Source organism: Lonchura striata, chromosome 2, assembly GCF_046129695.1.
Source record: "Lonchura striata isolate bLonStr1 chromosome 2, bLonStr1.mat, whole genome shotgun sequence".
NCBI lineage: Eukaryota > Metazoa > Chordata > Aves > Passeriformes > Estrildidae > Lonchura > Lonchura striata.
In genome coordinates, this window is record NC_134604.1 from 23380756 (window position 1) to 23394079 (window position 13324).

The window sequence follows — 13324 nt, forward strand, 5'->3', positions numbered from 1 at the left end:
GAAAGCTGATGGTCATTGTAAACCTTTAACTTTCCTGTTCTTTAATTATAAATAAGTTTTGAAAAAAAATACGGCAGCAGCTATGTAAAGTCATTGCCTAGGAAAAATTGCTGCTTTAGTGCAAAAAAGCCAGCATGCCCAAAGGCATGGGTAATTGCCCTGTCTGCCTCTGCTAAAGTGAGGAAAGGTGAGAATACTTACACAGGCTGAGGGTTTGTCCACTCTGCTCTCTGCTGCCTTTCCCCTGTGTCAAAGATCAAAACAGAGTGCATCTCTTAAGTCTCTGTGGAAACTTAAGTGGTGTGGGACAGGAAAGACATAGTTGATTTGTTTCAAATATTGATGCATGCTGGTCTGCCTATGTGTATCTGGAGTGTCCTTTGCGGCAAAGTGGTGCATGTGTATTACAAAAGGTGTCAAAGAAAATCAGCTGCCATCTAACAAAGGTTGAGCAAGAAGGGAAACAGTGACCATGAGTTCCCTGCTCTATACCTCACCTGGAGAAGAAATGTTGGGCAGCCAGGACCTGGGAGAACATCAACTCAACCACAGCCCCAAATCTTCAAATGTACCTTAGACCCTGTGGGTCTTTATGGGTTTTGTGTATTTTGCTGTTTTGTAGGTGTTTCCTATGGATATTGGAAAGACCAAGACTATGGTTCCTACTAGTCTCCAAGACAAGAGCAACACTCTGGGTCTTCATTTTGCACTTTCCTTTTGTGCTTGTGTATGAAAAGGAGGTTAAATCACATTTTCCATTCTTTCTTTTAAGAGCCTTAGGGGAAAGTGCTAGGGAGAAACAGTGCTATTACAGAAAAACTTCCACATTATCCACAGTAGAGTTGACAAAAATAGCACACAACTGGGACCACAGCAAGGGCTGGGGTAAGGAACAGTCAGGGAAAGACAGAGAAGTTCCTGGAGTTAAATGTTGGAGTAGGAAGAGATAAGGAGAGCCCTGATCCCCAGTAGTAATTAACTGTCAAGGACTCTACAAGGATCCCTTGCAAGGTATAACAAACAAGGAGTAATTGTTAAGTAGGATGATTCACTCTTAAAAATTATTAATCATTCTATGAATTTTGATGAGGATGAACAGATATAAAGTATTAATTGCTAAGTGAAGATTAATATGTCCTCATATTAACCTCATATTGTGAGAGACCTAATTAAAAAAAAATATATTCAACTTTAACAAGATTCATTTCAGGATATTATACTATTAAGTATGAGCATAGGCATTAAAATTCTGCATGCAAAAAGCATGCTAGATAGTTTGGGTCCTGGATGAATTTGATCTGTTAGAGTTGCTGGTATTTATCTGCAAGTGTTTACATAATAATGCTTTTATAGGGGACCAGGTTTGTAGCCTACAAATACTCTGGTGATGCTGAAGGGAACAGAAGTGTTTCTGTTGTCTATAATATGAGGATCTGGGGCCTTGAGATCAACAATTCAAAATTACTGAATACAGTTTATATAATGCCATACTGCAGTAACATCTGATTGTCAACATTTCTTCCTACCTGTAAAGATCTCCTTGCAAAGTAGCAACAACTGTTTTACTCTAGTTTTGTTGATATTGAGAATTTCAGTAAGGAAGCATAACTCACTATAACAGAGACTTAGTAGCCTGCCTTGGTCTGTTCTGTAGTGTAACACATACAGTCATCCTTCTTTTTCCTGCCTCAGCAATAGCACTATTAAAAACCTGTCCTGGATAGTGAAAACTACATCTGTTTCCCCACACAAGACTGAGCTCTGACAAAACATGAACCATGGGAGACAAATTCTGTCTAAAGTCTTGATCAGAGCAGGGAACTGTAAAAACTGTCCTTTAGAGTAATGTGAAATTATTTTCATGGTGCAGTTTGGAAGTGCTGCAGTTCCATGAGTATCACTAAGAGGTTTTGCAGGATGGAAAGCCCATAGGTTAGCAGTGGTGCAAGCCTGCATACATGTGGTAATATGAAAAGAACTTTTTTTCCAGAAGCACCTCTGCTTTTACCTCTTCTTGACCCCTGAAAGTCCTCAAATGCTATCTTTTCTCTCTCTGAGCAGAGAGCTCTTCCATTTCTGCTTCTAGTAATGTGGGGGACCATCCAAGTATGATATGAACTCTGTTTTTGAAGTATGTGAACTTTTGAAGAGGTATGGTCTGAAATATGAGCTGAAATATGATGTAGAAAGCTTGGAATCAGATCATTCCAAAGCCATCTGAGTAATGACTTAGCAATAGTGTTAGCTCTGGCCCAGCTAACCCATTAGTTCTCAGATTTATGCTGTCATCTTGGGACCTGCTTCTGCAGTATCCATTTGCATTATAATCCTGCAAAAAACATGCCCTTTGATTCAGTTATATAGGAAGTTTATTAAAATTCAAAGTCTTTTGTTAGTAGTATGTATCAATTTTAAGATAATAAGATGTTTCTATGTACATAGTTCTCTTTGGCAGGGAGTTTCTATGAGTTTGTGAAATACAGATTCCAGTCATGGTTTGTTCTTATTCAGAGAAAAGCAGTGGGAAAAGCAAACCAGTTGTTTCATGTTTGTTTCCCATGAGGGCAAAACTGAAGTAATTTCACAGATGTAATTGATAAGATAAGGCTTCCCCAGGGCAAGACTGAGCAGGATTACATTCACTGAGTTACTCTACATCATCTCTTGGTGAGAATATTAACACACTTGGTGAGAATATTAACAAACCTTTGTGAACTGAGCTAATAGTGCAATACTGTGTGTAGAAATAGAAGACTCAAGGACCATCTTCTGAATATGGCACTGATCAGGTGGATATCCTGAAGTATGAAATCAGTTTGTATAGTTTATGTAGGTGTGACTGACTATCTTAGACAGCACATGCTTAAAACCAGCACTCAATGTGGAATGCTCTGGTCTCCATCAGCATGGAGGTCTGCACTCTTCCAGCTCTGTGCATGGTCATCCTCACTACACTGTGTGAAACTATCAGTCATTCACCATTAAATACCACCCTGGTCAAGACAGCAAGGATGAGATGATATCTACGTTCAGTTGTAAATAAATATTAGAAGCATTTCAGAATATATACAGACTAATAGAGTTCAACCAAAATCTGCAGGCATTCAACACAGTGTTGAATCAGTGTTCAATAGATTCTGGTGAGTTTGTGTTTGTTCCAAGATTTTATTGCCACTTAATAAATAGGAAATAAAAGAAGATAGTAAGCTTTTCTTCCTTGTTACTTGCAGCACTGATGATGATTCCAGCTGGCTTTCCTTAGAAGCTTGGATTATTTGGTTTGGCAGTACGTCTTTCATCTATTCGCTTCATAGCAGCCTGCACCCATTCCTGATTAGGTCTTACACAGATCTTGATACCTCCTGCAGTAAGAAACCTATAGCAAAAAGGAAAGAAAACCAGCTGGACATTACATTACAATCTCCAAACCCAGGTCTGTTCTTGGTTTTGATGCAGAACATGAACAAAAATGTGGTAAAACAATATCAAATGCTGGAGTTTGTAGGTGTTAGTTAGAACAACAGCAGTTGGAAACATTATTTACCTGTTTATGATATAGGTAACATACATGGTCATGTACATATAAACTGATATTAAAAACATGAAGCATACCTGCTATTCTGGGATTTTATGTTCAATCATGATGAACTTTTATCTCCCAGGAGCAGATCCCAGATGAGATAAAAATGCATGCATGTGAGCTCAAAGGAACAAACACAGCTCCTAGCAGGACTCAGGGTTACCCCATATTCTTCCACATGTTCTTTCCCCTTGACTCAGTTAATGCACAGGGCCTCTGACTCCTCCACCCTTGTTGAGATTTTTCCCACTCACAGGGCACAAAGATGTGAGCTGGTCAGTGAGCTTCCTGCCATTATTTATGAGCAGCACACATCTCCCAGCTCTCTGGGGCCTGCTCCTCTCTCCTCACTCCCTCAGCTGCCATGTGGCATGGAAGAACTGGAAGGGTGACCTCAACTACCCAGAATGTAGTGAGCTGGGCCATGAATTGTGTTCTGCTGCCCTTCCCTATTTTTTTTGTTTTGTGTTTCCATAAGGAAGTCTGAAAGGGTGCATGAGATACTTACATGATGGCATCTGTTGGTACTTGTTGCTTTTCATAGTTCACAAGATTTCGAATGTTTAACTGCCTTGTAGAGAGATTTACACACTTGAATTTGCGCATGGACTCACTGCTAGAACTCCCTAGAAGGGAAAAATAGATAAATGACAGAGGGAATAATGCTTTTATTGATATTTAGCCATAATTGCTTAATAAACCACAAATTCCAAAAGTTTCCTAGCGCTGGTTGGACCATGAGAGTCTCATGATGTACAGCCACAATACCACTTATACCAGAGAGCCTAAGCTATGTTTTGTGATGCATTGTACCATCTCTAAAGTGTTATCTATCCCTAGGGTGTCACTTCTTCCATAGAAGCATTTGACATAATTTGTAATTAGGCTACATCATCTGGAAATAAGTACCCATATGGAGGTAACATTTAGAACAGACACTTTATTAGGCAGCTTAACACATGTATTTTGAATATGGATCAGTAATACCTCCTATTTTCCAAGTGAAGAAGAAGAAAGAGAGCCTACTTCTCTCACATTCAAGACTATTAGTAACAAAAATTGTTGACAAAAAGGGGGATATAGCTGCCAGAAGAATAAGTGCTTATATCCTCTGGCTATAACTCCGATTTCATAGGCAGTGCTTTGCTACTTAACCCTTGCATTGCATTCCTCCAAGATTTTGATACAATTCAGAGAAACACAGTCATGATTAAAAAAGAGAATCACAATATTGGTATAAAATTTTCTAGGCACTTGTTATCTTACATGGTGTTAACTAAAAATGGGAGCTCATCCAAATACAATGGAGTATACATTAGTGCTAGTCTCCACTTGCCAGTTTCTGTTTTTTTCCTGCTCATGGCAGACAGGCTTGGGAAATCATGCAGGGAACAAAAAGAACACTGTTCTACTCTGTGGTTTATTTATAAAGAATTTGGAGAGGTACTGGCTTGAGAAAAGTCCAAGAGCTCTTCTGATGCACCTTGGTAAATGTAAAACCTGCTGCAGAGAGTCTCACTACAGAAATAACTGGAATAGCTGAGACAAACACAGACACATCAGTCTTTGGAGAAGGTGTGGGATAGCCATTGCATAGTTACTGGCAGATCTGCTAATTCCTGAGATCTTGTTTGCCTGGAGGAATCTCTCTCCTGATTTTGCTTTAGTCATGAGTAATACAATGTAGTTTTTTGTACGTTTTATGGCACATTTCTTCCTGCCTCAGACTGGTTTTCAAAATGTGGCATTAAAAGAGCTCAAAGACAGCCAAGCAATTGTTATGCGTCCCGGAAATATTTCTTCTGGTGCTACAAAACCTTCAGGGAATGGAAGCAGGGAATAGCAGCAAAGCTTCTCAAGACGAGGAACAAACCCCAACTGCTCTGTACCTATAACTGTCCATTTTTCCCAGGTGTATTTGGTTTTTTAATCATTACTTCTTGTTCTTTTTTATCTCTCTTGTAGACAATCTTGGTGTGCTTTTTTTCAAACTTGGTGATACTTATGGCCTATTATACAGCCTGGACAATGACATTGTCTGTGATATGAAATCACTGTTGCCAGGATGAAGAGCAGTGTCAGCAATGAAAATAGGAGGATGTAGTGGGATGCAGTGGGATGCAGGATGTAGCTGGAGAGGCAGTGGGTCAGCGTGAAGGCTGTGTAGCTTCATAGTCCTGTGAATGCTTAGCAGGTCTCAGTTTGGTTTTGATATGGTTTTGTGAACATACCTTTTCTTTGTGTTTCTGGGTGTATATTTGTGGGTTTGCATATGGTTTGCATATCAGTGGTTTGTGTGAAATTTACTTGTGATGAGATGATGTTTGTAATAGGATGTTTCTCCACGATCCATGGAGCCTAATCGAAAAGTCACTGACCTAGCCAGCTCTGTAGACAAATTTATTTAAAGCATGTCTAATAAACATGGCTCATCTCAGTGTTCATAACTGGTTTAGAAAAAGATGTTCAATTGTATGACTTAGTGAAACAAGAGAAGCTATAAATCTATTACTCCCCTTTTTAGTTATTGTTCATATTTTCCCTGCCTGTACTAAAAGGTTTATCTAGAAACAAGTGAATAAACAATATGGAACTTCTAAACAATGAGGAACTTCTTAAAATGTAGATATTAGAAAAAATAAGACTATATAGTTACAGGAAGTCATATAACAATTACTACAATAAAATTAATATAAAAGTAATCTATCTGGAAAAAAACCCCAATTTACATCTTATCCAAGAAAGATTTTTTGCCATGAAATGTTATTAATCTATAGTACACATAGGTTTATGGAATCAGTGAGACTAAAGCACATTGTGCCTTCAAGATATTTTGATTTTAAGATGGAGACCATTGCACAGAAACCCTTTAAGCACTCTCAGGCACAGAAGCTCCCCTTGCATTAAAGCAGAAATCAAGCACCATTTGGCTGGACATCAGATGAAATCCCCCATGAAGCTGCCATTCTTGCAGTTTTCATCTGGATGTCTTGTGTGTTTTATCTTATAAATCAGCTGTCTGCAACAATAAATTTTGCCCATGAGACCACAGGTGCAATGTGGAACAATTCTTGTCTTCCTCTCAGGTTGCAAACTTACCTCTGACTGTGTGCCCAGTGAAGACACCAAACCAGAAGAGGAGCAGGATTGCTGTGATGTGGAGCTTCATCGCTGTGGCTTCTGTGTCAAGGCAGAGCAGAAAGCGTCTACTGTCAGCCTCCTTTCTCTGGGTTTATATATTGTCATTCAGTGGTCAGTTCTTCTTTTCCTTTCTTAGGGTGTCATGGAGGACCTGACTATAAGTGGAAAATTTAAGTAGTAGTACTTTTTCTGGTGACAGAACCACGTCCTACCCCCCACCAGTCCTTCACCCACCCCCCTGAAAAGGCTTTTCCTGCTCAAACCCACTGTGGTTGTACTTGCTTCTGTGCTGTGACTTGGGTTTATTTCAAGCTGCAAAAAGTGAGAGCTCTTGTGCAGTAGTGGAAACCTGTAATAAATGTTCCTGTCATTTCACACTTCAGTTTTGAGAACTTTAGCTAAGCTGCACTGCAGAGCTACAGAGTGACATTGGAAATAACCTTGCTGGCCAATGAACCACTGGAAAGAACTATGAGCTACAGGATGATGAAAACAGGAACACCTTGGCTCTTTCCAAGCAGCTGTGGATGGTTTGTCACATTAACATGTAGCTGTGGAGGGGTATCACTGCTATTTCTTATGAGCAGTGGATGTTGTCAGAACTCTTGTGCTTGCTCTGTGACTTGATATGGCCAAAGCTGATATCACTAAGCTGGGAGAAGCAAGATTGAACACACCTGTGCATCCAGATCCAGTATGCCTCCTGCCAGTCAGGCATAACAAAAATGTGATGGTTTCAAAGAGGAATGAGAGTTTTTAAAGAGCTGTGTCAGGGTTTCTTTGCTTTGGTTTCGAATATTTTGTGGTGTGGACTTTCTAGTGCAAAGAATGGGGCCCAAGAGAGTAACTAGCCAATCAGTGAGATACAATTTGTCAAAAAGAGGAAAAAAATTAATTGCACTTTTATGTAAACATGGTGCTCATAACTAGACCTGTATCTGTGAGCTTGTTACAATTGTACTTCTATCAAAAATGCCTTTTTTTTGCACAGTGTGACAACTCTATCATCCAGATTTAGATGTCCTTTCTATTAAATATGGTCTGAATTACTGCACAGCTTTGCTACAAACCAATTGTTTTGAGCCTGCAATATTTGTCAGGACAGTTTTGGACCTCCAGACCACACACAAAGCAGCACCTCAATTGGCATAATCTTTCAGAGCCTCAGAGCAGAAATATTCTCACTTCCTGTGAGAAAGGAAACCCACTCCTTTTAAATTTTTAAGAGTTTTAATAAGTGATAATAAGGGATGATCATAAACCAAAAGTTACAGGTCTGGATGCATGGCAAGGCCAGAGGCACACTCACTTCTTTATTCTGCAATCTTTTATACTGTAACAATTGTGTTACTTCCTTGGATGATTTTGCAGATTTATATTGGCTTGTGATGACAATCTTGCTTCAGATTTTTGCAGCGTTTGCAGCATTCAATAGTTGCAGGTGTTGGAAGTCTAGGGTGGTCTTCTGACGGTCTTTTGACCACACTTTAAACTTGGTGCTGTTCCTTTTATGGTCTTCTGCTCTCCACTTATGACATTTTGGATATACATTCTGTAATAGGAAGCATATCTTCACATACATCTTTCTCCAGCTTGCTTACATCTTGTGAAAGCCTTACTTCCCCTTTTACACTGCCCTCAAAGAATTACAAATTTTATCATACTTAAAAAGCAGTTTAACACTTACAATAATTAATTAAAAACAATTACAATTTTGTAATTAACACAAATAAATTGTAGTGAAAGCCAACTATTACATGACTGCTTATAATACGTGCCCTGTGCAGCTCTATAGGAAAACCCAGCTCGTTCTGGTGTGAAGAGGTAAACACCAAGCTGCCTGAACCCAAGCCTGGGCTTGTGAACAGCTGTCAGTGCAAACACTGGAGAAACCATGAGAGTGTCCTGGTTTGGGCTGAGATGGAGGAATTTTCTTCTTAGTAGGTGGTACTGTTCTTTGTTTTGGATTTAGCAGGAGAATAACGTTGATAACACAGATATTTCAATTGTTGCTGTGTAATGATTACCCTGAGCCAGGGACAACTGCTAAATATAATCGTTTTCTTAATTTTTAACAAGGTCAAGAATTTTTAACTGTAATAATTGTGGTATGTACCCTGTTTCATGACAGCAGCCCTGCTGAAGAAATATGCAGTGAGCAGAGTTTTGCCTAGTATCAAGAGTTTCCATATCAGGGAGAAGGGTTTGTACTATTGAATTTTATCATCCTGTAGTCAGCTTTTAAAAAGAGAGGCCAAGATCTTCAGAAATAACTAAGTTCCCGTGCATGCCTGGAAATGAGTATCTTTAGTGGGTGTTCAGCAGTCCCTTGAAGTTGAATTTGTGCCATCAGGTCACTTAATCACTTCTGAAGATTAAATCAGGGCATTCAGTGACTTTCAGAGGGGACTTGAGAACTTCAGCTTAAACACAGCTGTATCTCAGTCAGCTGGTTTTAGGAGGGACTTTGTCTACCTCAGGGGATAAACATCTGTTTCTTGTATCTATAGAAGCAATTTGTGTATGTGTCTTATGCAGGACACAGTAAGTAAAGTTAGGTGGAATATATATATATATATACCAGCAAGTGACATCTAGCTGTGATGTTTCCATTATTTCCTTCCCTTGCTTTTCATCATTTTTGCTCTGTACTTTTCATTCTGATTTCTTAAGCACCTGAAATAGTAGTTTGTGTTTAGTATTTTAATTCATATTGTAATGGTGTAGAAGCAAACACATTCGCAGTGCTCACAACTCAGCTGAGAGATGATTTCTAATCTAAATTTTGATGGCTTCGATCACATTTTTAATAAGTATTCTGTTTTGTGCTGGTTTTGGCAGAACTCTTTCTTTAGAAATGTAGCCCTATTAACAATACTTTCTCGTAATCATAATAGAGTTTTTGCTTGTACACCATCTGTTTCCACTACTACACTGCCAGCTTTTTCATGCCAGGTTTTCCCTCATTCTGCCATATTTCCTTGATGTATTATGTGCTCTTAAATAATAGCCAAAATTCAAATTAATCAAAATCATTCTTTAGTCACTCAACTGGAAGTATTCAGATATGTAAAATTACACTGGGAATTATTTTGTTTGAAAGGGCTAAAGATGTTTGTTCTTTCTTTCATTCACTGTTATCTTGTTTTGGTTTAGCTCAATGAGTTTCTTTGGTTTAGCTATGCACACCTCCAAGATCTACAAAAGGAGTACTCATATCCTCATCTTTATAATCCTAGTCCTGTGATATTTTTTCTTGGAGAAATCAAGTGTGGGAAATCAACTAAGCCCCATGCAATGCTATTGCTGCAGAAAAACACAGAGGTGACTATAGCTTGGTTCTGTGAAGGTGAACAATATTGCACATGCTGAAACAGGAGTCAAATACATTTGGGACTTTGTGGAATATTCTCAGTCCATGTGGAGGATACCTTCTAGCAGCCTTCTAGGACCAAAGGGGGCTTATAGAGAGCTGGAGAGGATATGTAGTTGTGGGACAAGGTCAACAACAAGGGGCAATAGCTTCAAACTGAACAAGGGTAGTCCTAGACTAGCTATTAGAAATTCTTTACCCAGGGGGTGGTGAGGCATTGGAGCAGGTTGCCCACAGAAGCTGTGGATGCCCCATCCCTGGAAAGGAACAAGGCCAGGTTGGATGGGGCTTTGAGTGATCTCATGTAAGGAAAGATGTCCCTGCCCCCAAAATAAGGGCTGTTGGACTAGATAAGGTCCCTTCCAACACAGGCCATTCTATGACTCTCTGATATGAGGAGCCTTTTTCTTCCTTGTTTTGTCTGATTTTTTTTTTTTTTTTTTTTTTTTTTTTGTTATTTATTTTTCCACTGCCTCAACTGTCGCACAAATCAGAGAATTCAGGTTTTGTTTAGTGCTTCTTTTTGTGTGTGCCATATCTGCAGAATCAAGGATGGGAACCAAGTCTTATGCTGTTAGTCTTCAGGAGAAGAATAAAGATGGTTTTGTGAAGAATAAATTACTTTAGCTGAACCATGGATAGTCAGTGCCTAAAGCACTGGAAATGGATCTGAATCAATCTGTTGTTTCTGGGTAAACCTGAGCTTTTCTCAGAACACTGACAAAGTTCAGATATTTATGTTTCTCAGTGGATAATAGTTTTCTCAGTGGTACCTCACACTTTGGAAAATTCCAAATCCTTGGCCAGTCTGTATATGTTTGGATTCCTTTGCTCCATGACAGTCATTACAAGGAATATGTTGAAGAGCTAAGATTGTTATTGGAAAGGGGGAGTTACAGGTACAAGAACACACATCAGTGATATCTGTATGCTTCAAATATAACACTATTTACAAGTATACAGACATTTTCTTATTGCTACCATTAAATACTTCTGCCATCATATCTGTTCAAAGGCAGGCTGTGTAACAGAGAATCACAATAAAGCACCAACTTCTGGAGACCAGAGCAATAAGCAGAACCAGTAAGCCTGGATTCAACTTTTGATCTTTTACCTGCTAACTTCTCTTCCCTCCATCCAACAATTGTTACAAGTCCTCAGCATATGTTTTCATGTGCCAAAGAAAACTGCATTCACACTCAGCTGTCCGGGTCACTTGTGCTGTCAGATCTACTGCATCGACTATCTCTTTCCTGATGGATTTTCCACACAGTGGAGGCACCATCCATAGTCTTTCAGCTGTTGAGATGCTAGGTTTTGGAAAATTCATAGGGATTTTTGCCTTTTGTTTACCATACAATGAAATTGGATTAAAATTTAAAATAGTGGATTTAAAAAAGATAAAAATTAAAGGACATATGAATAATGTGAAATTCCTTTTTTTGAAAATATCACCTTCTTGAACTTTCTAAAATGGAATAGTGGGATTTTTCTTCTGTTTTTTGTTTGGTTGACTTTTTTCCCTCTTAAATAGCTGATTTCTAATACATGCATTTATTTAAAACAATAATTGTCCTTGTAAGCATCTTTAATAACCAAACCTTCATGAGGTCCTACCACAGAACATAAAAAGACATATCAAATTTTAACATAATTGTGATTTTAACCCCTATGACTTCCAGGAAAAAATAACCCCAAAAGACAAATGAAGAAAACCACCCCCAAACCAGCCAACCAAATTTAAAAAATCCCACCAAAACAACAAAAAACCTGAAGCAAAATCATAAGCCAAGAAAACATAAAACAAAAATTAAAAACCAAGCTAAAAGAAACCAACCAACCAAAAAACCAACCAGCCCCCAATCAACCAACTATCACCCAACAAACCCTCCCCCACCCAAAACACAGAGAAGAAGATAAGAAGAGATAATTCAAGAATTTTTGCAAAAGAAATATATGTATTTTTTCTTCCAGAGACGGCATTTTTTCCCTTCCTTCAAAAAGAATTACAGTAGCCTCTGGAATAGGTTCTTTTCAACTTCATCTCTGAAGATGAAGAACTGTCACACTTTCTAACCACGCTACTGGTGCAATACATTGTCTTGCTTCACACTGATGACTTTAATCTGACAATTTTGGGCCACATCCTGCTCTACAAAGAGTTTTAGAACTTCTTAAAACTGATCACAGCACTTGATCTCCACCTTGCAATGAAATGGATCTTGGTGCTCTTGCAGCTGTACCCTCAAACAGAGACTAAGACTTAATGTTTTCTACAAATTAGTTTCTGTATGAGCCAATTTCTCAGTGAGCCTGTAATAGCAGGAGAGTCACTGTGCAGATGAAGGCTTAAATGAGAGGGACAAGGGAAAAAAGAGCTTACAGGGTGCTGTAGCAAATGCCCACACTTGAAAATGTTCCACTCTGAACTTTCTAAAAGAAAGTTCTTGGGGTTTATTTATTTTATGTTTTTTTCCCTCCATTGTAATGACAGTGAATATGAAACCAATGTGTTAGACAAATGCATCAGTCTGTATTATTCACCTGAGTTCACTGCAGTGAGTGATGCAAGTGGGAGGCAAGGGGTATGGGAATATTCTCCTCCTCAAGTAAGCATTAATTTTATTCTTTGTGGTTTCAGACTGTTAAATGCTTTTTCACTTTTCCCTTGCAAACTACTTCTCTCACTGAGGGCTGCAGAAACCCCCATTATCTTGTCCAATGATGACAAGAAACTGCATGGTCCAGGTCTCAAAGGCATTAGGAAATAGCTAAGTAGGAGCTGGACTCTGCCTTTGGTTAGCAGTAGCACTTTTCAGTGACAATGTGCTACACTTATTAGTATTTAGGTAAGACTTGTATGTGTGTTGTATTGTTTGGCAGTGAAACCCATGGGAGATGTGCAGATCTGGTGCTCCTTGCAGAACTGCAGGAGTTCCCTCATAGATAGAAAACTGGAACTGGGAAGTTTGCAAACTCTTCAGTTCTGTCTCCAAATTTGTGCCTCAACCCTTCCTTCACAGGCTTGGTTGACCTCACTATTGGGATTTGCTCTTCATCTTTGAAACACTCTCATGCTCTTACTTGTTCTCTTTTTTCTGTTATGTCCTGTGACTAAATATAACCCATTCCTATGTTTTTTTTCTTTCTGAGAGAGCACAGCTCTAATTGCAGATCCACAGCTCATCAGCTGGATCACACTCCAAAGCTCTGCCTGACTATTCTAAGCT

General features: G+C 38.9%; 1 protein-coding gene across 1 annotated transcript; it reads right to left on the reverse strand.

Moving 5' to 3' along the window:
* Nucleotides 1–3145: 3145 nt before the first annotated feature.
* LOC110480732 (monocyte chemotactic protein 1B) lies at nt 3146–6853 on the reverse strand. Its single transcript, XM_021548898.3, has 3 exons — nt 6680–6853; nt 4089–4206; nt 3146–3376 (listed from the first exon to the last, which is right to left on the reverse strand). Exons 1-3 carry the CDS (start codon nt 6747–6749, stop codon nt 3259–3261), a joined length of 306 nt encoding a protein of 101 aa, XP_021404573.1. The 5' UTR covers nt 6750–6853; the 3' UTR covers nt 3146–3258.
* Between the last annotated feature and the right edge of the window lie 6471 nt (nt 6854–13324).

Bases quoted from the DNA above. Each gene is read 5' to 3' on its own strand.
- LOC110480732 (XM_021548898.3), bottom strand. From the start codon at position 6,749: ATGAAGCTCCACATCACAGCAATCCTGCTCCTCTTCTGGTTTGGTGTC. The intron at 4,207-6,679 runs GTAAGTTTGCAA...TTTCCCTTCTAG, and splicing joins CACTGGGCACACAGTCAGAG to GGAGTTCTAGCAGTGAGTCC. The intron at 3,377-4,088 runs GTAAGTATCTCA...TTTTTGCTATAG, and splicing joins GTACCAACAGATGCCATCAT to GTTTCTTACTGCAGGAGGTA.